At 39.1% G+C, this 26,167-nt stretch overlaps 1 protein-coding gene across 8 annotated transcripts in view; it reads left to right on the forward strand.

Annotated features, from left to right (window-relative positions):
* The first annotated feature begins 2,483 nt into the window (after positions 1-2,483).
* The window catches only part of Hsd17b3 (hydroxysteroid 17-beta dehydrogenase 3), a 66,854-nt gene continuing 43,170 nt past the window's right edge, over positions 2,484-26,167 (forward strand). For 6 of the 8 annotated variants that reach the window (XM_013150687.3, XM_003468399.4, XM_013150686.3 and 3 more), the window contains exons 1-2: positions 11,650-11,834; positions 15,810-15,856. In XM_013150687.3, coding sequence (XP_013006141.1) covers positions 11,681-11,834; positions 15,810-15,856 — 201 coding nt within the window. In that variant the 5' untranslated portion in view covers positions 11,650-11,680. Of the gene's footprint in view, positions 2,627-3,684; positions 5,861-11,649; positions 11,835-15,809; positions 15,857-26,167 lie in introns of those variants that run through there. The other 2 variants (XM_063227385.1, XM_063227386.1) reach the window with 2 other exon arrangements.

Raw genomic sequence — 26,167 nt, forward strand, 5'->3', positions numbered from 1 at the left:
ACAAAACAGAACAAAATAGGACATAAGAAAGCAATGCAAGAGATATAAATTCCAAAGTTAGACGACCTGAGGCCATCACTGTCTATCATATTGTCGCTTGTTTTTTCCAAATCTTCCATATCTTCACATACAGAGAATTCATACAAAACAACATAGTATAAAACTGATCTGAAACAGAATGAGGAAGGCATTTTAGGTCTTCAAAACCAGACAACAGAGAAGTCACTAATGGCTGTCTCAGAGTCTCATTCTCTTCAAAATAGCTGTCCATATTATCATGTATATTGAAGTTCAGCAAAACAAAACAGGCTAAAATAACACCATTAATTAGAACAAAGTGAAACAAGGATAAAAGTATTTTTCTTCAAAGAGATGGTAAAAGGAAATCCCCCTATTTGCTGCATTGCCTGTGGTCAGCATCTCAAGGGATGTCCAGATCACCGGCTCCCACTTGCTAAATGGGAGTGGGTGGATATGATGTTTGATTTTCACAGCAGGCTCACAGCCCCTCACGGGGCTTGGGGGACAGTGGGTTGCTAGATTTCCCAGTGCTCTAGGTCCCAGGATGGCATGGGTCCTAGTAAACACTGGTGGCTCCCGTCCTGGGCTGCCACAGTCTGCCACGCCCACAGGTGCTCCAGTTGCATTGCAAGGCTTCCAGGTGTCCCAGTGTCCTTCCCACACAGCCCACAGCCGGCAGAAGTCTCCGAAGGTGGTCTAATGAGCTGAAGAACTCCACAATGTGTTCAGGACCAGAGCCATGACACCGGAAGTCCAAGACAATATGTTCTGCTTTGAACTGTGAGTCACAGTGCGCTACATTCATCATGGAGAGGACTCCCAGCCTCTGCCTCGCCCTGCCCAGGCTGCGTCCAAGGAGCCTCCCTGGGTTACATTTTAGTAGGGAGCACCCTACCCACCTTGTCAGGGACAAAGCCCTGAGGACCTACCTGATGGGACTGGAGAGACATTACACAGTCTCTTGTCCTTCAAGGTGATGGATGTCGGGGTTGAGGGGAGACGGATTGTTCCTGGGCGGCAAATGGCAGTCGATGGGAAGCCATGATGCTTTATTATTCTGAAATCATGCTGGCAGCCGGACAGCACCCTAAATTTGGTAATTTATTGGAATGAAATTTCTTAAAGTAGTTGCTAACTGTTGAAGAGTTAAAACATTCAGGAAACGCCTCTTGCCTTGTCACACGGTCAGAACAACCAGATGTTCTGGCCTGATAGGGAAGCTGTGGTCCAACGTTCCCAAAAATAAAAGCACCGTGAAATATTGACCCTGCCAGACAGTATATGAGTTTTCAAAAACATCAAGCCATCTGCTTCTGTAACCGACGCTTGCTTTGCGGTTTTCGGCTTTATATACTCTGCACTCCCTTACTCGGGCACTCTCCCCTCTCGGCACCGGAGTGCGGTTGGAGCGTCCCATGCATGCACGGATAATAAAACCCCTTGATTTTTCATGAGAGCTGGTTCCTTGGGGTCTTCTTCGTGACGGTGATCTTACACTGTCTTCTAGATTTCAACAGTGTCTGTTGTGATTTCATACTTTTCATTTCTAGTTGCACTGGTGTGAGTCTTTCTTCAAATTCTCTTTCTAAGTCTGACCAAGGGCCTATCTGTTTTATTTATTTTTCAAAGAACCAGCTTTTTAATTCATTGATTTCTTTAATAACTTTTTAATTTCAATTTTATTGAATTTTGCTGTCATCATTATCATTTTCCTCCTTAATTTCTATTTGGGGCTAGTTGTTGTTCCTCAGAGAAGGTTGCTTATTTGTCTTGTTCTTTTTCCCTATTATGAGCATTCATTGTTGTGGAGAACCACCAAGATGACACCCCCAAAAGAAGACAGTTTGCCTCCATTTTAATTCACCTTTGCCCTGCTCCCACCAACTGATATGGACAGAGCTGGCACTAGGGAGACGCTGTAAGCAGTGCAAATGAGTCTAGCTGAGGTGCCAATGTGTAGCTGTTGAAGCAAAGTGCCAGGTCTGTGTGCCACCTGCCTCAGGCTCCTTCCTACTATGCATAAACTAAGTGTTGTTACTGGCTGGGATAGAGCTTTGAAAAAGAAGCAGTGATATCTCAGGGCAGATAAAGGTCAGCATCAGAACTGAGGCAACCAACCCAAAACACAAGATACCTCCTGGAACGGTGTTTGCGGATTGCTACAGACTTAGAGGCTACTTGTTACTGGAATCTAGTACTCTCTCTGCATACCTCTCTCTGTGCATTGAGGAGGTGCCATTGTTCCTCCTACCTAGCTCAGCTTACAAAATTCACGTAGTTCCTGCCATTCTCACAGTCAGTCAACTCTGAGCCACTGCTCTGTTCACAAATGATTAAAAGTCAGATTTGGCCCTGGGTTGTGGCCTTTGGTCCAGTTCACCTTTGTTCTGACTGGGCTTAGGATTCTTTGGCAGATATGTTTCTGCCTCTTTTTTCTCACTGTGGGTTACATTTAAAGTGGTAGGTTGGGGTTTACTCATGAGAATTCTAATAACTTTCCCAGGGATTACTATATATGAACACTGAATCTGGATGAGGTTCAAACATTTACAGTTGTGATGAATTTTCCTCTTAGAATAGCTTTCATAGTGTGCCAGAGGTTTTGGTGAGTTGTGTAGTCATTGTCGCTAACTTCCAGAGGATTTTTAATTTCTTCTGCGAACACTGCTTATTTAGGAGTATGTTGTTAATTTTCTAGGAGCTTTGCCTTTTCTGAAATATCTTGTGTCCTTAATCTGTATTTTCATTGCACAGTGGTTAGAGAGTATGCATGGGGTAATTTATATTCTTTCATATTTATTTTACTAGGCTTTGTGGATTAATATGTGATTTATTTTGGAAAAAGTATGATGTACTGCTGAAAAGAATGTGTATTCTACTGTAGATGGGTGAAATACTCTCTATATATCCTTCAAGCCCATATGCTCAAGGGTGTGTTTCAGCTCTATAATTTGTTTACTGACTTTTTGTTTAGTGATCTGTCTCCTTGTGAAAGTGGGATGTTAAAGTTCCTACTATGATTGTGTTAGTGTTTATTTGATCTCTTAATATCATCAACTTTTGTTTTACGAAGATCAATGCTCCAGTGTTTGCCTGTTCATACATATTTATCAATGTTATAATTTTTTGTTGGATTGTTCCATGAACTAATATATAGTGACAATCTTTGATGCTTCTAATCAGTTTTTTTTTTCCATACCAGGGATTGAACTCACAACCTCGCACTTTCCAGGCAGGCACTTGTGCAACTAAGTGAAATCCTTGGTCCTTCAAATCAGTTTTAACTTGAAATTTACCATGTATGACATTAGAATTGCTACCCCTACTTGTTTTAGAGGTCCTGGTATATGAAACATTTTCCATCCTTCGATTTTTAGTTTATAATTATGTTTCTGAATTAGATGGGTTTCTGGAATGTAGCAGGTTGTTGGATTCTGTTTTGTGATCCAGTCTTCTGGTCTGTGTCTTTTAATTGGAGTTTTGAGGTTATTAATATTGAGAGATATTACTGAGATATGTTGACTATTCACTATTATTGTTTTCTTTATCTGTTGATGAATCCTTTGTTTTTCTTTTCCTGATATTTTGTATTGTCATTTATCAATTGCCTTACTTGGAGTTTTTGTTTCCTCTCTGTTTTTAGTTGTGTTGGTTTTGTTGTTTCTGTCTAGAATATTTTTAAAGTATTTTCTCAAGTGCTGATTTCGCAATTGTATATATTTTTCATGGAAATACTTTATTTCTCCATCTATTTTGAATGATAGCTTTGCTAGATAAATTAATCTGAGTTAGAAACTATTTGTTCGTAGGACTTGAATCACTGAATTCCAAGCTCTCTTGGCCAGTAGGTTTATGCTGAGAAGTCTGCTGTAAGTCAAATTGGTTTACCTTTATATGTGACTTTTTTTCTTTCATTGCTTTTAAAATTGTAGGGTTTTTATGGCAGGATATCTGATAATTAAATAAGGATGAGTTTTTTTCTTTTTGGGTCATATTTGTTTTGAGTTCTGTAAGGGTTGCTTAGTTTTATTTTAAACGTTTTTCATATATGCTGTACACTAGCAAAAAGAGCTTCGTTATGTTTGTGTTATGCCTAAGTTATATGACCAAAGTACCTGTAATGTCTTCATACTATTCTGTATGTGCCATTTTTCTGGATGACCTAATTGATATGTTAATCAATGCTCCCCTCTGCAAAGAACTGTAAATTCCTGGGAATCTGAGCTAATTGATATGTTAAGCATTGCTGCCCTCTGCAAATGACAGATGTTAACTAAAATTGAGTGCTAAAATAAGTTGACAAAGGATTGTTAATTCCTGTGGGACTTCTCTGTCCTCTGTGAAGGGAAACAAAGGTCTTCTCCATTCCTTAGCAGATCAAAGATTTTTCATCTCCTGGTCCACATCCATAACCCCTTACTTTGTAAACTGTGCTTTCTTCAAAAAGTCTGAAAAGTTTTGAGGGAGACACACAGCTTTTGCAAACTCCAACTGCACTGTGTTGCTGGGCCCAGGATAAAATAAATCAGCGCTGCTTTTTAAAAACATGTCTTGCCCCATTTTTGGATTCAAGGTTGGGGGGGTAGGGGCTCATTTTTGGACTACAAGAATATATTAGGACTTTTTTCTATGACTTCAGTAAACATGTTAATAAACCTACGTATGTTATCTAACTTCAGGTAGTCTTACATTCATCTTTTCATTTCACCTAGTAGTTGCTGGATAAGCTTCTCTTGTGTGTATGTGGCTTCTTTGAGTACTTCAGTGTGAGTCATTAATTTGTCCTCTATTTTAGACACTTTCTTCACATTGGTTATCTCTGCAAGTTATGAATGCCATACAGTTTTTTTTTAAACTTTAGGCATTTCTCTCTGACATCTTTTTGAGAATTCTATGTATTTTTGTGAGTATAGTATTCAAGTTTTGAACTGTTTTGGTTAGCTTGGATAGTTTTTAAAATTTGTTTCCATTGTATTTACTGTGCATATATTGAGAGAAACTGCTTTGACCTTTCAATTCATTTTCTCTTTGAACTTACCATTTTCTTCACCCCTTCATTAACTTCATAGAGTTCAGGTATCTGATATTTAGTTTCCTCTCACTTCAGGATCTCTTTCTCTGCCTTGGGAGAGTTGGAGGAACTTGGAGGACTTGTGTTGTGTTGTTTCCTCATGTTCCTATGTGAATGTATATCTGGGTTTTTTGGATATATATATATTTCATTTATGCCCTCCTATTTTCCCCTTCCTTTTTGTGGAGAAGTTTGATCCAGGTTGAGGTCTTGAAGAGTGAGAAGAGTTTGTGACTTATATGGAGATTTAGTGGCATATTGCTTCCACATGAATAATTTTCAGATTTGTAATTCCAGTGCTATTTCCTCTTTCTGTTATTTACTTTAAGTGATTTGGACTCTGTCCCTATGTTTTGCAGAAAGGATTACTTCTGTTTATAGCAGCACAAACAGATTGAAACATACAACATGGCTATATGACAGTCCTTGCATTTGTGCTTCCTGCCTTTCTCTATCCTGTATTCACACCATAACTATTTATTTGTAGTAGTTTTGCAATGCTGTAGGTGAGGTGGAGGGAGGAGGATGGAAAGTGGTTGGATGAGGAATGGAAGACACTAGGGAGAAAGGGGAACAGTGATAGATGAGAAGAAAAGTTTGATGTGGGCTCTGATTTTATTGAAGTACTTTTAGTTGAGTTGAAGGGTTAGTGTCAGAGTTTTAACAGTCTATTTGTGGGGTTAAAAGTGAGGCGTGGGAGAAAGGAGGTTTACTTTGTGATTGAAGAAAACTGTGGTTGTCAGAAGCTGCTGATATGGAGGACAATAGGTAAGTTATGGAAGAGTCATAGGTGTAGGCTGGAGAGGACTGAGGATTAATACTAGGGGAGATAAGAGAAGCTAAGTATGGGAAATTAAAAATTTGGAGAAGTTTATATACTTGGGAAAAGAATAAAGAAATATAGTAACAGCATTGCTTTGGGGCTTTGAGGTGAAGAAACTAGACAGGGAACTGAGATAAGGCACAGAACCTAGATATATATTAAATCAGAGGCAATGGGAAAAAAACACCTAGAATCAAAAGCCTAATAAACACAGAAAACCCGAAATGAACATAACATATCCTGCATTACTAAATAAAGAAACAAATGAAAGTGCAAACCTAAAAGATATCCAATGGGAACCCAGTTTAAATGTTTCAGAAAGACGGTGTGTATATGATTCCCATGTAGCTTCTTTACCAGAGAGTCTGCATGCCCTGGCTTCAGTAGGTCTTCTGATCCCTGATCCCACTGAAATACTCAAGCTAACTCAGACTCGGAACTTATCTCCTCCAGGTTGCAAGCACACTTTCAGAGCCTGATCCAGTCTTGAGTTTGGGGGTTAGGAATTCTTGTGTCCCTCTCCCCGGGTGTAATGGTGGAATCAGTAGACACATTCTTTGGCTCAAAATTGTGCATTGAGCCAGGAGTAGCCCTATACAATTAAATCAGCTACAGTAGTAGTAACAAGCAAATCAGTTTCAGTGTTATCTATCAAGGTAAGTTGAGATATAATATAACTGCAGACCTGATTTTGGATCTCCTTTGAGCCTAGAGAAGAAATATGTCATGGCTTGTGTCTAGATGTCCCCTCAAAGCCTCATTCGGTCATAGGCATGACTTTTTCAGGGGTGGCTGAATTTAGAGTGTATGATGCTGAGATTAAGGGTATGTGATTGCTAAAACAGTCCACTGATTGCTTTGGTATACCCTCTACTCCTGGTAGTCTGGATATAATACAAGGCTTGTTTCCTCCTTTGCTTGCATGATTCTGCTGTCTTCTGGTTGCTATGAAGTGGTTCTCCTCTATGATGCCCCTCTGCCAAGCCACCCTCTCTGGGGGCTAGCAGAGTATGGACTGAAATCTCCTCAAGCTGTGAGCTAAATAAACCTTTCCTTTCTTACTTGTGGATGTTGGATATTTAGTTTGTGTAAGGAGAAAGTTAACAAGACAAAATACATGGTAGTGTAAGCATCATAACAACCCAAGTATTGAACTCAGCTAATACGTACTAAATATGATAGCTATGTCTCCTCCTAATGGCAAAAATAAAAGCATTCAACAGTAATTTTATTACCTAAAGCTCAGGGAGTTGAGACCATGTAATTCCAAAGTATAGAGGAGGGATTTTTAAGGAGGTATTTTACTATGTGGTATGAGAAGGAGGAAATATCTAGTTGCCTTTTGGATGTGTGGTTCATATTAAGTAACTCAAATTCCTGAGCTTTCTATTAAGCTAATTCCAAACGCTTGACCATGAGGACCTGGCTGGTCAACCTTCCTCTGGTTTTCTTTTCCCTTCCTCTGCTATTTGTCCTGTTTATTACTTAAATACCTTGTTTTTTTCCCACTTCAGGGGATTCAACTAGCTGACCCATCAGCCTGAAGGGACTTTCACATTTTCAGGGTTGGATTATTCTTTTCATTCAAATTTCAACCCCAAAAGTCACCTTTTTACAGAATTTTTGCATGAAACTCTTCTAAAGAATCTGCTGACTAGAGCTTCTGGGAGAACATGGAAGATAGATAACAACAGCTATGGAGGCTCTCTGAGATACCCAGCTTAGAATCCAGGAATGGTGCTGTGTGAGGAGTCCTCAGCAAGGGGAGATATACCTTGCTGACCCAGGAATGAACTAAGCTGAGAGAAACCAACTGGAAATGCAGTCCCAGTGCTATAACTGGAACAGATAAAATCTCAGTGCAGAAGCTGGAACCCATGCCTCTGGAAGCTGCGATTTGAATTTCCTGCTGCTGCTGCTGCTGCTGTTGCGTCCAAATCGGCACAACAGGGAGAGAGACGCGCGAAAGCTCTGAGAGCCGGAATCGGGGAACAGAGTTCAGAGCGGGACTAGTGGGGAGCTCTGCATCGACCTGCAGTGAGTGAGAGGAATGGGCATCCTTCCATATATTAGGAGGCTCCAAAAGAGGACATTCTGGGACCAGGCAGACTAGCCGGAATAGGACGCTGCAGTGACTTTAGTCGCATATTCCCCTCTCAAGTGGGATTGATGTGGAGTGGTTGGCCTGGGTGACGCCGCTGACTAAGACCCAGTAGGCTAGCCCAAACCAGGTCCCAGCGCCTGGTGGTGCACCCTAGCAATGAAGCCTTCAGTAGGTTGACAGACCTGGAGGAGTGGGCCCAGCAGAGGCTGCCCAGGTCTGTGTCTCCCTAGTACACTTCAGTGGGCGGGAACACCTAGCCAGCAGATTCAAACAAACTGTAACTGACAAAGAAAAAAACTGGGCCTCCTATATATGCTTGTATGGAAAGAACAAAAAGTATGGGAAGAGGGAGCAACAAGAAAGGGTCCTCAGACCCCGATCCTGAGAACACTGATCCAAGAAAGGTAAATGCAAAGGAGAATGAGGACAAAAAACATGCAATATCAGACACAGCACCAATGGACATAAAGCGATATTTCCAGAGTCTCATAGACGAGTTCAAAAGTGAAGTAGTCAACAAAATAAAGCAAGATATAAGTAGAATAGTTAGAGAAATGCCAAGCACCACCCAAGAAAAAACAGATGATGGAATGGAAGAACAGAAAAAAAGGGGAGAATTGTTTGATGGAGAAAATAGAGAAAACATAGAATATGTGAAGCGGGTTCAAAAAGATTACCAGGAAACTAAAAACTCTACTGAAAGCTGGCATAACAGCTTGAAAGAAACTAAGGATAGATTATCTGAACTGGAGGGCAGATTTGTAATGTGGGAGCATGAAATGAAAAACTTCTTAAAAATAAGAAAAGAAACAGCAATAATACAAAGGCTAGAAGATGATAAGAGGACCTATAACTTAAGAATTAAGAACATAAAAGAAGAAATAGGGGCACAAACAGATGAACTAAAAAAGCTATTCACAGAGATAATCCAAGAGAATTTCCCTAATTTAGCAAAAGGTAAAGATACTGAGATGTTTGAGACATTCAGGATCCCAGCCACCTACAACCCAAACAGAGCTACACTCAGGCATATAATAATCAAAATTCTAGAAATCCTATATAAGAACAGAATATTAAAAACCGTCAGAGACAATAAACAGATCACTTACAAGGGAACACCCATCAGAATTGCAGCAGACTTCTCAGCACAAACCATCAAATCACGAAGAGCGTGGGGGGAAATAATTCAAGCTTTGAAAGATAATAACCTCCAGCCAAGATTGATATATCCTGCACAACTGTCCCTAGAAATTGATGGAAAAACAAGGTGCTTCCAGGATAAAGAGGAACTAGGGAAATTTGCAACCACCAATTCAGCTCTACAGAGAATACTGTAGGATATTCTAAAAAAGGAAAATACCAAGATTCCAGAAACAGTGGCAGAGAGGCCACAATGAATGGAACAGAAAGCAAAATGAAGAAGACAAACTGACAACTAATGACAGAAAAAGAGCTCAACAGAAATGAGGCAGAGAAGGTTGGATGGTAGAAATAGCTATTTTGGAGAAAACAAGACATCATAATAGCTAATGCTGATTTAGTATCATCTTGTTTTGAAGTCCCATCAAGCTTTTGTTCTTCTGTCTCCATCGGTCTTAACATGTTGTATATTACTGGATTTTATTATATGTGATAATATAAACAAAAACTTTTATAGACAATGAGATTATACAGAAACCATTGTTCATTTTCTGATAGTTGGTTCTAAATACCCTGTAATACTGTCATTCTCTTGAATGGTTTTACATTGTCTTGTTATGTTTGGTGCTACAGTATATGAAGTTATACTCAAAGATTTCAAGGAAAGAGACACTATGGTAACTATTTTTATGTTGGAGTATCTAGTGGTGAAACACTATTGTGCTTAAATGGTTATGTTTTGACCTGTGCTGTTTTGTTGTTATACCCTCTTTTATCTTAATCTCCTTTTTTATTATTTACTTTTTTATTTTTATCTTTTTAATTAAGGGAAAAATGAAAGAAAGATAGCAGGATATATTATACTAACCCACTTTGATTTCCTATGAACTTGATTTGAAACCCTGTATTGCTCTTACCATCTTGTTTTGACTGATTTTCCTCTATTCTGTTTTGCTTGATAGTACCAAGTTCAAAAGTATAAGCATAACTGTGAAGACAATAAGATTCATTATGACGCCCATTCTGGTTGACTATTGTCTTCTTTTGAAGTCCTGTGATGTCTCCAATGTTTTGGTTTTATTTTTTACTGTTTTGTTCAATTTTATTATAACTGATGACATTGGCAATTCTTTTTAAGATAGCAAGAGGCATTATGGTAACTATTGTTGATCACCTTGTATTTTGTTTTTACATTATGTATTATACCCATCCTTTTGATTTGACTGACTTTGTTCTGTTATGTCACATTTGGTTTTACTCTCTTCAAAGAAAAGTAATAAGAACTGTGGGAGTAATAAAACCCAAAATGTGTAATTGTCATTGTACAAAAGAGAGAAAAAGAAAGTGCTCTGAAGGACATAACTGTATATATATTGAAGTGTATAAGGTAGGTAACCATATTACTGAGTTTTGTTGGATCATTGAACAGAACTGCTTGTACTCTCACTGTTTGAAAGTCCACTTTAAATGTTTTAATTTTGTAACTTGAACAACTATTTCTAAGATGACAATATGTAATCTATTAACTAGTGACTTCCTACTGTTTATTTTTTCTGAAATTCTGTATAACTTGTACCCTTTTTCTGTTATTTTTTTTCTTCTTCTCCTTAAAATTAAAAAAAAAAGACTCTGCTGACTAATCACATGTGGCTCTACCCTTCTCTCATAACTGAGATTATCTGACTTCCTTGTTTGTTTCTTATAGTAAATCTAAGATCTAGGGCAGAGATTTTGCTACTTTATATATATATTTAGATGTGACTTGGATTTGGCATCCTTTGTAGTTCCTGTATTCACTTTTTATTGTTATAACAAAATACTCAAGGTGGGCTAACTTTATTTAAAAAGAATCTTGCTTAGTCAAGCTTTGGATGCTGAGGGTACAACCATTATAGCGTATGCTCTGGTGAGGACTCCTTGAGCTGGGTCATCAGAGTTAGATTAGAAATGATTCAAGTACATGTGAGTGGCAGGGACCACATGTCCAAACAAGAAGTCAGGGAGATATTTAGGAGTCAGGGTCGGGCTTCTGTAACAACTTGCTCTTGGAAGGATTCTCTCCAGTTGCCCAATATTTCCCACTGAGGGTGCTCTTTCCACACAATAATTTAATGAAGCACCCTAAGCCCTGTCGCTTAATGATTCTATTACCCTCTGGGACCAACCTTCCAACACAGGAACTTTTGGGAGACCAAACCACAGCAGTTTTTCAATCCAGGAAAAGACCCCCCGGCTGCCATCTTTTCTTTGTCTAGGTTTGGTTTTTCTTCACTACCAAATGCACAGTTGACACAGGGGACATCCCGTGCTACAGAGATAGCAGAAAGAATACTTCATTCAGAAGCCTGTCAGCTAGAGAGCTGTGCAAAAAGTGAACATAATCTAAATGCCTCTGCATAAATGGAATGTACCCTGGCTTCTCTAGAAGGAAAGGGTGTGGCCTTAGGTGGCTCCACCCCTGGATGCTAGAGGTGGCAGCCAGGGCCAGATTGGAAGCAGTTTCTGCTCTGGAGCAGTAATCATGGGGGAGGCTCTGGATCACGTCTTCATTCTTGTAGGGCTGCTGGTGTGCCTGGCGTTTCTGGTGAAGTGTGTGAGATTCTCCAAATGTGTTCTTCGGAGCTTCAGGAAAACTGTGCCCCCATCTTTCTTGCCATCCATGGGCCAGTGGGCAGGTAAGGAGGCTTTCCAACTTTGCTTTATTAATGTGCATGTTCTTTTCTATTCTTGCGGCTCATAAGAAACTTTGCATCTGATATACTTCAAGATGTATTGCATCTGATATATTGATTGCAAAGGTATAATTCCTTTGAGAGTTCAATTTTAAATTAAATTTAATTCATTTGTAGGACTAAAGAGAACAAGTGAAATTAGAAATGTGTGAAAAGCAAGAAGTGCCTCTAGGAGAGTGACTAAGAAAGAAGGCTCCTCAACTCTCATTGGTATCTTTACAGCTTTGCTAGTTGGGTGTTCTTTTTGGAGATTTCTAGTGATACAAATAATACATATGTCAGAAATTTTTGTATCTATGTCTCCAGATTTCTAAACCCTAGAGCTTTTCCATTTTGCCAAAGAGTGCTTCACAAATTTGAATCCAAAGAAGGTTCATTCACTTTATTGACAAAATATTTTCTCGACCCCTTTTGGAAGGGATGGTGTTGCAAAGTCAAGGCAACAAAATCTCGGAGGCCTCGTTTCCAAGATGATTGGATACAGCATCTGGGTCTGGTCTGCAGTAATTAAATGCTGCCTCTCAATGGAATTTATCTACTGGAGCAGCTGTGCAGAATTTCAGTCTGGGGTTAAGGTCAGGGTTTCAGTACTGCCTTGAGGGAAAAGCTAATCTCTTTCCAGGAGTTTATATTAAAAAATATAAAAGACCAAAATCAATCAATCAGTCAATCAACCAATCAATCCAATAATTAAAAAAAAAGGAACGAGTTGGAAGGAGGACAGGGGAAGGGAATGAAAAAGGAAATGCATTGTGTACAACTGTACATGTTCAAATCCCCTATGATAAATGTAATCCTTGTGTACTGCAAACATGTACTAGTGAAAATTTTTTTAAACGAACAGCTTTAGAAATAACTTCCAGGATAAAAAGAAAATATCAGTACCATGACAGGGCTGCCCAATAAAATACAGAGTAGTAAGTATGAATTTTGGGTTAACAAAAAGTAATTTTTTTTGTATATTACTATCTGGCTATATTAGGCTAAACTTCAAATTAACTGGGTATCCTGTATCCTCAGTTGTTAAACCTGGCTTGGCATTGGCAGTTTTTCAAAAGATCACATGAGAAATTGTTTAGAAATGGCAATGGATTTATAATGGATGCTTCTTTGGTGTGTGTGTGTATGTGTGTGTGTGTGTGTGTGTGTGTGTGTGTGTGTGTGTGCAAATGGGTATATCTTGCTTGCTCCAGCAGTCTTCTGTCTCCAGTGAACTTGCCAAGTGGCTTGAGCCTGAGTATTGTGGATCTCAGTGCCCTGTTGCATAGATTTGAGGCCATAGTGCTGAGTGGACTTCAAATTTGTTCACTAACTTGGGACTCAGCTCTCTGAGAACACACATTCCAAAAGAAGTCAGGTGGTGCAAGAGACAGGCCATTTATGGACTCAAAAATTATGAAAAACATCATCTTAATCTGTTTTTATGAGTCAAGACAGGATAGAGTCATCGTTTGTAAGACTAAGATGTCTTTAGAGACAGACAGACATTAGAGAGGTCACGTATCTCAAGTGCTGGAGAACAGGAAAACCTAGTTACTAGAAACTGAACTTTTAAACTACCTGAGCTTGATACTTGATAATTATTTTAATTGGCATGGTTTCATAGACTTGGGGTTCCCCAAATTAGCCTGAATTTAAATTTTTGTCATTATTTTTAGCAACAAGGTCATAATGAATTTAAGAACTTCCCTAGAACTTCTCTATGTATCAACTAAGATAATGCTGGTCCCGGCATCGTAAATTTGTTTTGAGCATTATCTGGAATGATACAACTAATCCACTTATTTCAAGTAGCATAAAGTCATCATTAATGAGCTATTAGTTGTAATTGTGAGTGATATAATCTAACTTATACTTTCTGCCTTGTGCTTGGTGATCTTGAAGATTCTGAGATGGTTTGTCTGGGGGCTTCTTTCCAGGTTCTTGGCATCCTCAACAAAGAATTGGACACGATGTGCAGAAAAGGCAGCAAAAGTGTACTTTACTGTAGGCATGAAAGAGAAGCATGGTACTAAGTGAGAGTGGGATGCTGGGCAGACTCTCAGTGGCCTCAGGGTTAAGGCAAAGTATTTTGTATCCAAAATTCTTTGATTGGCTTCCCCATTATTCAGATAAGACATTGGGACAGTTTATTCTATCAAAAGCTCACCCTACCTGGCACTGGATTTAAACTGCCCTAGTAAAAGTCTTTCTTGGCTACCCATCAGACGTAAATGAGAGATTAAACATAACACTTTCTGAGTTGCTTCATGTACACTTCCCAGGAGCCACAGAGCCATGTTGTCCTGGGTTCTGTGCATGTGACCTTTGACACCTTCTTCCCAGCTGTCCAGCTTGGCCCAGCTCTAAATTAGCTTAGCCATAGTGGAGGAGGAGGTGAGACTAAGAGAAGTCTAGCACAGCCTCTTTACCAGTGAAAACAGGTGGTGTGCATCTATCTACTTTAAAAGGCCCTTTAGGAACAGCTACAATGAGGAGTAATTACTGAACAGAGGGGGCTTCTGCTTGTGCATGGCTGGAGACTATCTTGGCCTGTGCCTACTCTCAAGTCAAAGAATGTGTTTTTGTTCATACTTAAAAACATGCTTTTTGATTGCTAATTCAAAGGTTAGTTGCATGTTTGTGTTCTGAACTGCAGTGGGTTTTGAAGAGGTGGGTGGGGAGCACAGGAATGAGGTTTATTTTAAACTCCATCACTAAATGTGTATGCAGTGTTGGGGGACAAACTCGAGAAGACCTACTGGGGTGTTGCATATCAAAGAGGGTTCTGCTGAGTACAGATTTTCCAGGGCCCTGCCTTCCCTTTGGGAGTTTTGGTGGCCTCCGTCTTCCATGGGCTATTCCATGGAGTGGGAGTGGAAGGAAGACAGAAATTGACCTTTAGAAAGAACCTTGAAATATTCTTAGGATGGACACTGGGGCTGTAGGGAGAGATAACAGGCCACAAGACTTGCCCTTGATGAACTAAGGCTTACATTGTCTAAATCCTGCGCAGTCAGGGTAAAATGTTACTCCGCTGGCATTCTTTGCTGCATTTTGGAGTATGCTTTCCACAGCCTCACCAGTCTCTAAAAAAACAAAACCAAAACCAAACCAAGCCAAACCAAAACAATGCAATACAACAATTACCTGTTAATTTTGAATATGTAATGAGAGGCAGTCAAAGACTGGGAACTTTGGAACTGAGTGCCTAAGGAATAGCATGAGGCAGGGACCAGCTGAGACCACCAGGATTGTGTATAGGCAACACGGCATGGAATTTATTGCGCCTTGGTGCTGGCAGTCAGAGGGTAAAAAGGCCATCAGTAGGGAGCAAAGAAAAGCAGGTTTTTAAAAATATACGACTTACAAGAAGGCAAAGGACATTAGATGGAAAGATCTTAGTGAACCTCAGTGGTCAAAGTTCTTTGGATGCTTCATGCCCCAGTGGGCAAAGTCATTCCTGATGTCCAGTGGATATTTAGATGTCTTCAGATGTTTGGAAGATTCCCTGCTCCATCTGATCTCTTTTAGGACATCCTGTGTTTGCTGAGGGCACCAATGCTAATTTGAGAACAATGCCTCTGCCAACACACAGGTTGGGTATTGGGAGAGTCATGACAAATCAAGCCTTAAGAACAGAGTGAAGCTGTTTTGCAATATCAAGTGTCCTAATGTTGCAAGGAAATGTATAGCCACTGGGCCAGCAGCCTGTTATCTCTCTCCCTACAGGCCTTGTGTTCATCCTAAGAATATTCCAAGGTTCTTTCTAAAGGTCAAGTTATGTCTTCCTTCCACCCCCACCCCACAGGATAGCCTATGGAAGACTGAGGATGCCAAAACTCCCAAAGGGATTGTAGGGCCCTAGAAAATCTATACTCAACTTATCTTTAAGAAAAGTTAAATTCAATTGTTTAAAACTGTTCCTGCCTTTTGCAGTTATCACTGGAGCAGGTGATGGGATCGGAAAAGCGTATGCATTTGAGGTAAGTTACTGTTCTATTTTACTTTTTAAGCTAGTGTATCACTGTGTTGCCTGGGCTGGCCTTGTACTCAGCTCAGATGATCATCCCATTTCAGCCTCCCGCATAGCTGCACTGCAGGTCATGACATCACACCCAGCTCTGAAATTTTCTTTTCAGCGAGTTTCTCCTTTGTATCCTACACAGCAAAGTCATGCAACACTCACTCCAAACCCTAGTCTTCGAGTATAAAATTGATAGGCTTTATTCAAGAAGGAAAATGTTTTCTATTTGTTAATAGAAAGTCTTTTTTTAAGACTAAGAGATCAAAATTTATCTCTTGAAATTTCTTTTAAAAATGCAGTGATTCTCAAGGTGTCAATACCTCCACCTTGAATTTGCTTAGAGATTCATTAGAACATTGTTGTTTTCTATCACAGTTTGGTCACCTTACTTTCTTTATTCCTTAATGTCTGGATTCCTTCCTTCCTTCTTGGACAGTTTCACTGGGTACAGGATTGGCAGTTGACTTTTCTCTTTGAGCCTTCAGAGAATATTATGCTATTTCCTCCTGGCCTCAGTGACTTCTGATGAGAAATCTGATGTCATTTGAATTGCTCTTCACTCATAGATAAAGTGTTGGTCCTGCTTTTATGATTTTTTATCTCTGGGATTTTTTTTTCTGAAATAGTCTCACTAGGTAGTTCAGAGTTCAGACTGGCCTCTTTTTGTAGCCCAGGCTAGGTACAAAAATGGTAATCTTCCTGTATCAGTCTGCCAAGTACTAGAATTACAGATGTGTGCCACCATTTCTGGCTCTTCTTTGCCTTTGTCAGAAGTTTAGTCCTGATGCACAGATTTTTTTTGTGTGTATTTTTGGAGTCCTGATCCACACATTTTTTTGGCTTTATTCTGATCACTGAGCTTACTGAATTTATACATTTGTTACATGGCATGAGCAGGCATAGTCTAGGCTCTTGTGTATGATGAGCAATGAATTGCAAGTTTACATCAAGTAGCAAGTAGCAAGCAGCTACATTTATTGAAAGTCATGGAAAGTTGCGCTCAGGATAAGTCCATGCCAACAAAGATATGGCACAGATGGAAAAATGGTGTCAGGGTAACAGAAAAGTAAAAGCACTGCACATAGGTCACAATACACAGAAACAGAAATAGCAACAGCCTTGGATCAGTCAGGCTTTTGGAATTTAAAGGATTGGTACTTCAGCCCAGGGGCCATCCCCAGAATCCTAGGTGTGACTGACTGGGATGATTGACAGAGTGCTGAGTCATCTTAGAGGCTCTCAGTACATTCCTGTCCCATAGTTCACTGTGATCTTAATTACATGTATGATATGTATTATAAACAGCATTTATGAATCCCTAATGGGTGGGAGTAAGGACAAGTGACTGATGTCGGTCTAGGGGATCCAATAGATGTGTGCTTTTGTCTGGAACATCAGAGACGTTCCGGTTTTTTGTTATTTTATTTTCTGCCTCTTTTTGAACAATGGAAGGAGAAATGGCTGTAGAGCATTGTTTAGAATTAAATGGGTGGAAGGGGATGAATCCCTCAGCTCCCCTGATTCTAACTGGGCCGTTCCCCCCCCACACCCAAGAAAACCTTGAGCCCCCAAAATCTTTAAAGGGTGACAAGAAGGAAGTTATATCTTCTGTGGCTACTTCCCACTGAATAGGGACATTGGCCCTACCAACCTGGAAAACAAATAGACATGGAGGCAAGTGCTGATTTTAGGTTAGGGCCTAAAATCACCAAGAAGAAACAAATTTAATTAAGAGATTATGTTTGTAAGATCCAAATATTAAGGTTACAAGAAGCATTCATAAAGACCATCTCTACGAAGTAACCAGGACCCCCAGTTCCAGATTTTGGCCAGGATCCTTGACTCAATTATGGATGTTACAAGCATAGTTACCATTTTGCATCTCTTGCTATTTCAGACTGATTGACAGAGGAACTACATGTTTATTTTAGAGACAAACATAACTTCTCTGTTTAGCAGCCAGGAGATCTAGTCACCTATGATATTGTTTGACTGTCACTACCAGTGAGCCTACTTGATCCTGAAGGATGGTGGTATGCTGGGCAAGTTCATCTAGGCCAGTGGTAGTATGGCAACCCCTTTTCTTTTAAGAAAAAGATGTTAATGTAGAGATTTTCCCCCCTAAACTAAAATATCAGTGTTCAGGTTTAATTATAGTTTGTGATAAAGAAGTGGGCTTTATGTTGCACTTTGGTACTCAGGCTCGTAAAGATTCAACATCAGTGGTCTAGGCTGTAGGTCAGTTTCTTAGTAGCTGTTGATAATAGGAGAAGGATGTGATTAGCTTCAAGGTCTTATGCAAGTAATCACTGTGTATTATCTCTCTTAGAGGCAGTTTTTGAATCATCCAGGAGGACCCCAAAAGAAATGGAAAACAACCAATAGAAGTCATTTTAGATCTTGGGCCAGGGACCTCAAGTAAGACAATTTACCTAGAAGGAACAAAGTTTTACTCATCTGGTTTAACAGGGTAGTTAGTTGTTGTCATTTTTTTTTTAATAAGCTTGTGGTATACCTGCCACCATCAGGGTAGCTTGATTCCCCCAGGCAGCCAGCATGGGCAGGGAGAAACAGCCAGACCTGCCCCTGCATGTCTGCCATCATCAGAATACTTGATTCCCTCAGGTAACCAGCATAGGCAGGGAGAAACAGCCAGATATGCCCTGTGTGTCCACAGCCAACCATTGGAGATGCTTGCTTCCCTCAGGTAGCCAACATGGGCTGGGAGAATCAGACAAACACATTCCTGTGCACCTGTGCACTATCAGGGGAGTCCCAGTGTTGCCATGCAGGTTGAGAGAAGAAGCAGCCCCACCATTACGAACCCATGACTATCAGGGAAGCCTCAGCGTAATTGGATGGGTCTGGAGAAGGTGCTATATACCCCACTGTCTCCCCTGAAACCTGGATTTGGAGAAACCCAGGTACCTGGCCTATTCACCGGCACTGAGGAGGGTTAGCCAATGTGGAAAGTGCCTTGACCTCACTACCAGCTTGTGGAGAGGAACCCAGGAGAATATCAAGACAAAGGGACAAAAGGTAATCCCAGACTTCCAGCCCACACAAAACAAGTCTGGGAGACATAAACATAGAAGAAAATGGAAGTCACACACCTGAAATCTCTGAAAGGATAGCAAACAACTGAAGTAAAAAAAAATCAACTTCATTAGGCTGTAAAAGTAATCAGATCAGAAATATCATCTCAATTAAAAGAAGAAATGACAAACAGAATGAAAGAATTGCTGAACATATATAAAAAAGACATAGATTTAAAAAGAGGAACATAGGAAAATGATGGAAACCTTGAATTAACAATGTAGGAAGGAATTACAATGCATGGAATAGATTCAAAGAGATATCCAGGAAATTAAAATCTCCATTGAAAGCTGGCAAAACTGCATGAAAAAGACTGGTAGACTTTCAGACCTTGAAGACAGGATGGCAGCCAGTGATTGTGAAAGAAACACTCTCTTGAAAATAACAAGGAACCAGGAAATATCAATTCAATAGCTATAAGACAATGCAAAGAAAAATAATTAAAGAGTGCTAAGTGTCAGCGAAAAAGCAGAAATGACATAAGAAGATTACTTATAGAGGTAATAGCAGAAAACTTCTGGAACATGGGAAAAGAACCTGGAATACAGATAAGCAAGGCATACAGAACTCCAACTAGCCATAACCAAAATAAATCCACACCCAGACATTTAATAATCAAGATCCCAGAAATTCAGCACAAGAACAGAATATTAAAAGCTGTTAGAGAAAAGAAACAGATCACCTAGAAAGGAAAACCCATCAGAGTCATAGTGGATTTTTCAGCACAAACCATCAAGTTAAGAAGAGCTTGGAGTGAAGAATTGCAAATCCTGAAAGAAAACAAGTTCCAACCCAGATTGATGTACCCTGTATAACTGTCTTTAAAAATTGATGGAAAAAATAAGAAACTTCCATGATGTAGAAAACTGAAGGAACTCATGACGACAAACCCACCCTACAAAGAGTGCTAAGTGATATTCTAGTTTTATCATTGAACAGGAACAGCATTAGAGGGGGCTGATAAACAGAGCAGGCAACTGAATGGAGGGGAAGGGAGGGAGGGAGGGACAACAGCAGGAAGACAGCATGGCAGGGGCGAGACAATGCATGCCAGTTTAACCATTAATGTAGTGCTCTAAACACAGGGAGAGTAGATCAGGAAACAAGATCCATCAATGTGCTGTACACACAAAACACATTTCACTCAAAAGAAAATTCATAGACTGAAAGTCAAAGGAGAGAAAACAGTTGTTTTATGTGGCAGGGAACCAGGAAAAAGCAGGGGTAGCTTGTCCACCAACTGCAGAATGGATAAGAAAGATGGTATTTTTATGATATTTTTATATAATCAAAAGCTACTCTGCCGAAAAGTAGAGTAATTGTGAGGCTCTTGTAAGTAAGTGGATGAAATTTGAGATCATGCTCATGGGTGAAATGGTTCAGACTCATATAGGTGAGCATAAAAACCTGGAGTTAGTGGGATCCAAAATGTACAGTAGATATTGTGAAAGTGATATGGGAGGAAATGTCTGAAAAGGAAAGGTGGTAACCATCGTTAATTTCCTAATATCTTGTTTTGAAGTTCTATATCATTTTCATGGTTTTGTTAGGTTTAATATTATTCTGTCTTGCTTTTTTGATTTTACTGTGTCTGATGATGTAGGAGGCTATTTTGAAGATAACAAGATACATTATGGTAGCCATGGTTGATTTTGTGCTATCTGGTTTTGAAGTTCTGTAATACTTTCATTGTTTTGTTTTCATTGGTTTTATTCTGTTTTGTTTGATTTTATTATGTCTGACAGTATGGATAGCTATTTTAAAGAAAACAAGAAACATTATGGTAGCCATTATTAATTTCCTATTCTCTTGTTTTGAAGTCCTGTATCACTGTCATTGTTCTGTTCTGATTAGCTTTATCCTGTTTTATTTTGTTTGGTTTTGTTCTCTTTAAAATGAAAAAAAAAAAAAAACAAGCTTGAGATCATCCCCTGGTTCACAGGTATATGAGGTTTGTGGTCCTTGTTTGTTTTCTGGTGTCTCACATGACTTCAGTTTTACCATTGAGAGGTGAATTGAAGTATCTATTTATTCACTGTACCTTAATGGCAGAAGGAGTGCTTAGAAAGGTTGCATATGGGCCTTTCCATTTGAGTGTGATTGGTTCTGGGGTCCATCTTCTTCCAGGTCTTGATTAGGACTTGGTCACCAGGGTGGGCACTGGGCTGATAATTATTGTTAGTCCTTGGGAGTGGAAGAATCTTACTTCTGTATTCTTGCTGGAAAGTTTCCAGATAGGTAATATGTTGAAGGAAATGAGAAATTTTTGTATCAGTAAGTCATATGTCAAAAAGCATCTCCATGAAGGATCTCAAATGGACTGAGATTCAGTTTGGATTTGGAGGCTGTTTGAAGATCATTAAGGCAATTGGAAGAGCCACTTATGGTGCATTTGTTGACATAGCTTAGCTTGAGTGTCTGATTGGCTCTCCTGACTTTCCCTGATAACTATTGTCTCCATGCATTTTGGAGATGGTGTTCAATTCCCAATCCTTTGGTGACTCCTTCTTTGACTTGGTATGTGAAAGAGGGCCCGTTATCACTGTAGATAGACCTAATCAGTCCAAACTTAGGAATCACTTATTTAAGAAGGATTTTTACCACCTCCAGTGCTCATTCTGACCTTGTAGGGAAGGCCTCTATCCATCTAGTAAAGTTACCAGTGGACGTCAAGAGGTGTGTGTACCTCTTCCACATAGGCATATGAGTGAAGTCCATTTGCCAGTCTTCTCTGGGGAAGACCACACCTTTGTGTCAGTTCAAGCAATGGGGGAGAATGAGTCTGGGGTATGGAGAGCACAGATAGAAAACATAGGTTACAATATTATGGACTCCAGGCCCGATAAGGCCTCTGTGCTTTAGCGGTGGTAGCACTTCACCCTAGGTGGAAGGCATTGTGCAGGAATTTAAAGATTTACTACTGCACACACTGTGGCAAAGAACAAGTGGGGGTCGCATATAACACCACTGGCCCTTTTGAATTCCTTCTGCATTATTACAAATCATTTAAAGCTCTTCTGTGGAAGATCTTGGCTCTAAGTTAAGATACTAGAATAGTACCATGGATAGAGATATTGATGGGCCAGAATTATATCAGAGCCCTATTTGGCATGAAAACTTCCTTAGAATTACCATAGAAGACAAGGTCCAATGATACTTGATGTACTTAGCAACAGACAAGTGTTACCTCACTTGGGAGACTTACTGCCTTGAAGAGCTTGAAGATCTCTGCTCCATGTTTACTGGGGACTGACAGCTGGTCAATGGCTGCATGAGCACATGGGATCAGAAAGGCATATTTGGAGTTAGTACATATATATTGGACTTTTTGTCCTGGGCAAGATAGAGAACATGAGTGAGGGCAACAAATTCTACCTTCTGGGAGGAAATCCCAATAGTAAGTCCTGTCTCATCAATGACCATGGTAGGGCTGACTGTGGCGTAACCTGCCCTCCTCATGCTGTAGTACCTTTATGAAGCTGCTATCATCAGTGAACCATGTCCTAACCATACCTGTCAATGACTGGTCCCTCAGATCATGGCAGCTGGCATAATTTTGGGCATAACATTGTTCACATTCATGTCCTATCTCTTGTTTGATTGGGAGGAGGATGGCTGGGTTTAAAGTGGCGCAAAGATCCAGTGGCTCACAGATGAAATTAAAGAAGAAATTAGACAGCTTTTACAGTTGAATGGCAATGAACTTGTGGGACACAATGAAAGCAATCTTAAGAGGAAACTAATAGCAGTAAATACCCATATCAGGAAAGGAGACAAGTAATGTTGAAACTCAAACTTCTAGAAAAAGATCAGGCTAAACCAAAAGCTCATACAAGGGAGGAAATTATAAAGATCAGAGCAGAGATTACCACACTAGAGACTAAAAAAGAATACCAAGAATCACAGAATCAGAGTTGATTCTTTGAGAGATTAAATAAAATTGACAAACCTTTATCCAAACTTATCAAAAAAGGGAAAGAAAAGACTCAAATCCAATGCAAGTAGGAATGAAAAAGGCAAAATCACAACAGACCTTGCAGAAATCCAGAAGCTCATCCATACCCACTTTGAAAACTTATATTCTAAAAAGATGGAAAATACAGAAGAAATGGACAGATTCCTAGATACATATGCATGATCAAAACTGAAATCAAGAAGATAAAAAAATCCTAAATAACCCAATATCAATCAATGAAATCAAAGATGTAATTAAAAACCTATTAACAAAGAAAAGCCCAAGCCCTGATGAGTTCACTGCTGAATTCTACACGAAATTTATAGAAGTCTTAACATTGCTAGTTCTGAGACTCTAATGAGATTGAATGGGAAGCAGTACTTCCAAATTCATTCCTGGAAGCAAGCATTACCCTCATAGCAAAGCCACTGAAGAACCCAACTAAGAAAAAAACTACAGGTCAATCTCCCTAATGAACATTGATGCAAAAATCCTCAGTAAGATATTGGCAAACAGACTGCAGCAAATTGTCAAGAAGATTGTACACTCTGATTCATCCCAGGGATGCAGAGATGGTTCAACATCTGTAAATCCATAAATGTAATACACCATATTAACAGAGCCAAGGACAAAATCATATGGTCATCTCAATGGATGAAGAAAGAGCTTTTGATAAAATCTAGCCCTACAGAAAATTGGAATAGCTTATCTTTATCTCAATCTGACAAAAGCCATCTATGACTAGCCAATAGCTAAATGAACAAAAACTGAAAGCTTTCTCTCTAAAATCAGGACGAAGATAATGATGTTCACTGTTTTTACTCTTACTCAGCATAGTCCTTATTCAACTTTAGCTGTAGTAGTTAGACAGGAGAAGGAAATAAAAGGAATAAAGGATATAAAGGAACAAAAGGAATAAAGATAGGACAGGAAGAAGTTAAAATATCTTTATTTGCAAATGACATGACACTCTACTTAGAAGACACTCTACTTAGAAGACCTCCAAAAAACTCCATCACAAGACTTCTAGATTTAATAAGCAAATTCAAGAATGTGGCTGATAATTCAAAGCTGACATTCAAAAATCAATAGCCTTCCTATTTGGTATATGAATACCAAACTCACTGAGAGAGAAATCAGGGAAACAATAACTTTACAATAGCATCCAAAAAAAATGAAATATATAGGAATCAATCTAACAAAGGATGTAAAAGACCTCTACATTGGAAACTGTAGTATCCTAAAAAAGGAGACTGAAGAAGATATTAGAAAATGGAGAGCTATCCCATGCTCTTGGATAGAAATAATTAATATAGTGAAAATGGCCATACTTCCAAAACTGTTATACAGATTCATGCAATCCCAATCAGAATTCAAATAGAATATCTTACAGAATTAGAGAATACAATCCTAAAATTTATCTGGAAACAGAAAATACCTAGAATAGCAAAGGCAATCCTGGGCAACAAAGACAAGACATGGGCATCACAATCCCTGACTTGAAATTATACTATAAAGCTACTGTGATAAAAGTGTGGTACTGGCAAAAACAAACAAACAAACAAAAACAAAACAAACAAACAAACAAAAAAAACCAAACAGACCCAAAGTTCAATGGAACAATTAGAAGATTCAGAAACAACTCCAGATATACTAAGCCACCTTATTTTTGACAAAGGCGTCAAACATATTCACTGGAAGAAAGAAAGCCTCTTTAATAAATGGTGCTGGGAAAACTGGCTCTACACATGCTGAAGATTTACAGCCAGACCCATATCTTTACTATGTACTAAGATAAAATCAGAATGGATCAAAGATCTTAATATTAAAACAGAAACATTAAATTTGCTGGAAGATGGAGTACATAAAACTCTTGAAATCCTTGGTGTAGGCAAGACGTTATGAACAAAACCTGGACTGCATAGGAACTACCACAAAGAATCACCAACTGGTATCTCACCCTACTGGAAAGCTTTTGCACAGCAAGAGAAACCACCAAGAGTGAAGGAAAACCCACAGCGTGGGAGAAAATGTTTGCTGCCTGTTCTTCAGACAAAGAATTATTATTGAGAACATATAAGGAGCTAAAAAAAATCAGTCTTCCCAGATTTAATGACCCAGTTTAAAAATGTGCATCTGAAATGAATACATACTTTTCAGATGAAGAAATGTGAACAGCATATAAATTGTGAAAAAACATTCAATATCATTAGTCATTTGAAGGATGCAAATTAAAACAATACTGAGATTTCACTTCACCCCAGAAAGAATGGCTACTATCAAAAAATCAAGCAATAATAAATGCTGAAGGGGTTATAGGACAAAAGAAACCCTTCTCTACTGTTGGTGGGAGTGCAGACTGGTACAACCACTGTGGAAATCAGTGTGGAGATTCCTCAAAAAACTAGAATTGGAGGTCCTATTCAACCCAGCTATTCCCCTTCTGTGTATATTCCCAAAAGAATTAAAAACATCATATCACAGTGATATATGTGCACCCACAACAGAATTTGTAATAGCCAGATCTTGGAAACAACCTAAATGCCCATTGACTAAGAAATGGATAAAAAAGATATGGTATTTTTTATACAATGGAGTACTACTCAGCCACAAAGAAGGATAAACTGGAGACTTTTATGGGTAAGTGGATGCAACTTGAGAACACGCTCAGTAAAATAAGACACATTTGTAAATATCATATTGTTTCATTAGTGTAAAAAGCTGGAAGAAAAAACATGTATATGTTTGTATAAGTATATGTATATAGAAATAGTTAAGATAGATATACTACTGATTTGTCTTTAGTTTGCTGAAGAGAAAGATTTGTGCCAGTACTGTTTGGACAATTGAATGCAGATGTCTTGTGCTCTGGGTGAATGATTTGGGGTTGACAGTGCACAATGTGCGTACCATTGTTGCCCCCTTTTTGAAGTGTTTTGAAATTTTGTTGTAGTTTTCTTCTTCTTCTTCTTCTTCTTCTTCTTCTTCTTCTTCTTCTTCTTCTTCTTCTTCTTCTTCTTCTTCTTCCTCTTCCTCTTCCTCTTCCTCCTCCTCCTCCTCTTCTTCTTCTTCTTTTTCTTCTTCTTTGTTTTATCCTTGAAATAAAATGGATTTTTAAAAAAACAAAATAAAATAAAATAAAATAAAATGGTACAAGACTGAGGAGAAACATCTGGGGTTTCAGTAAGTATTGCCTGATATTTAGTGAGCCTTTCTCTA

This window comes from Cavia porcellus, unplaced genomic scaffold (genome assembly GCF_034190915.1).
Source record: "Cavia porcellus strain 051 isolate PalLab524CR breed Dunkin Hartley unplaced genomic scaffold, mCavPor4.1 scaffold_17, whole genome shotgun sequence".
In the NCBI taxonomy this organism is placed as follows: domain Eukaryota; kingdom Metazoa; phylum Chordata; class Mammalia; order Rodentia; family Caviidae; genus Cavia; species Cavia porcellus.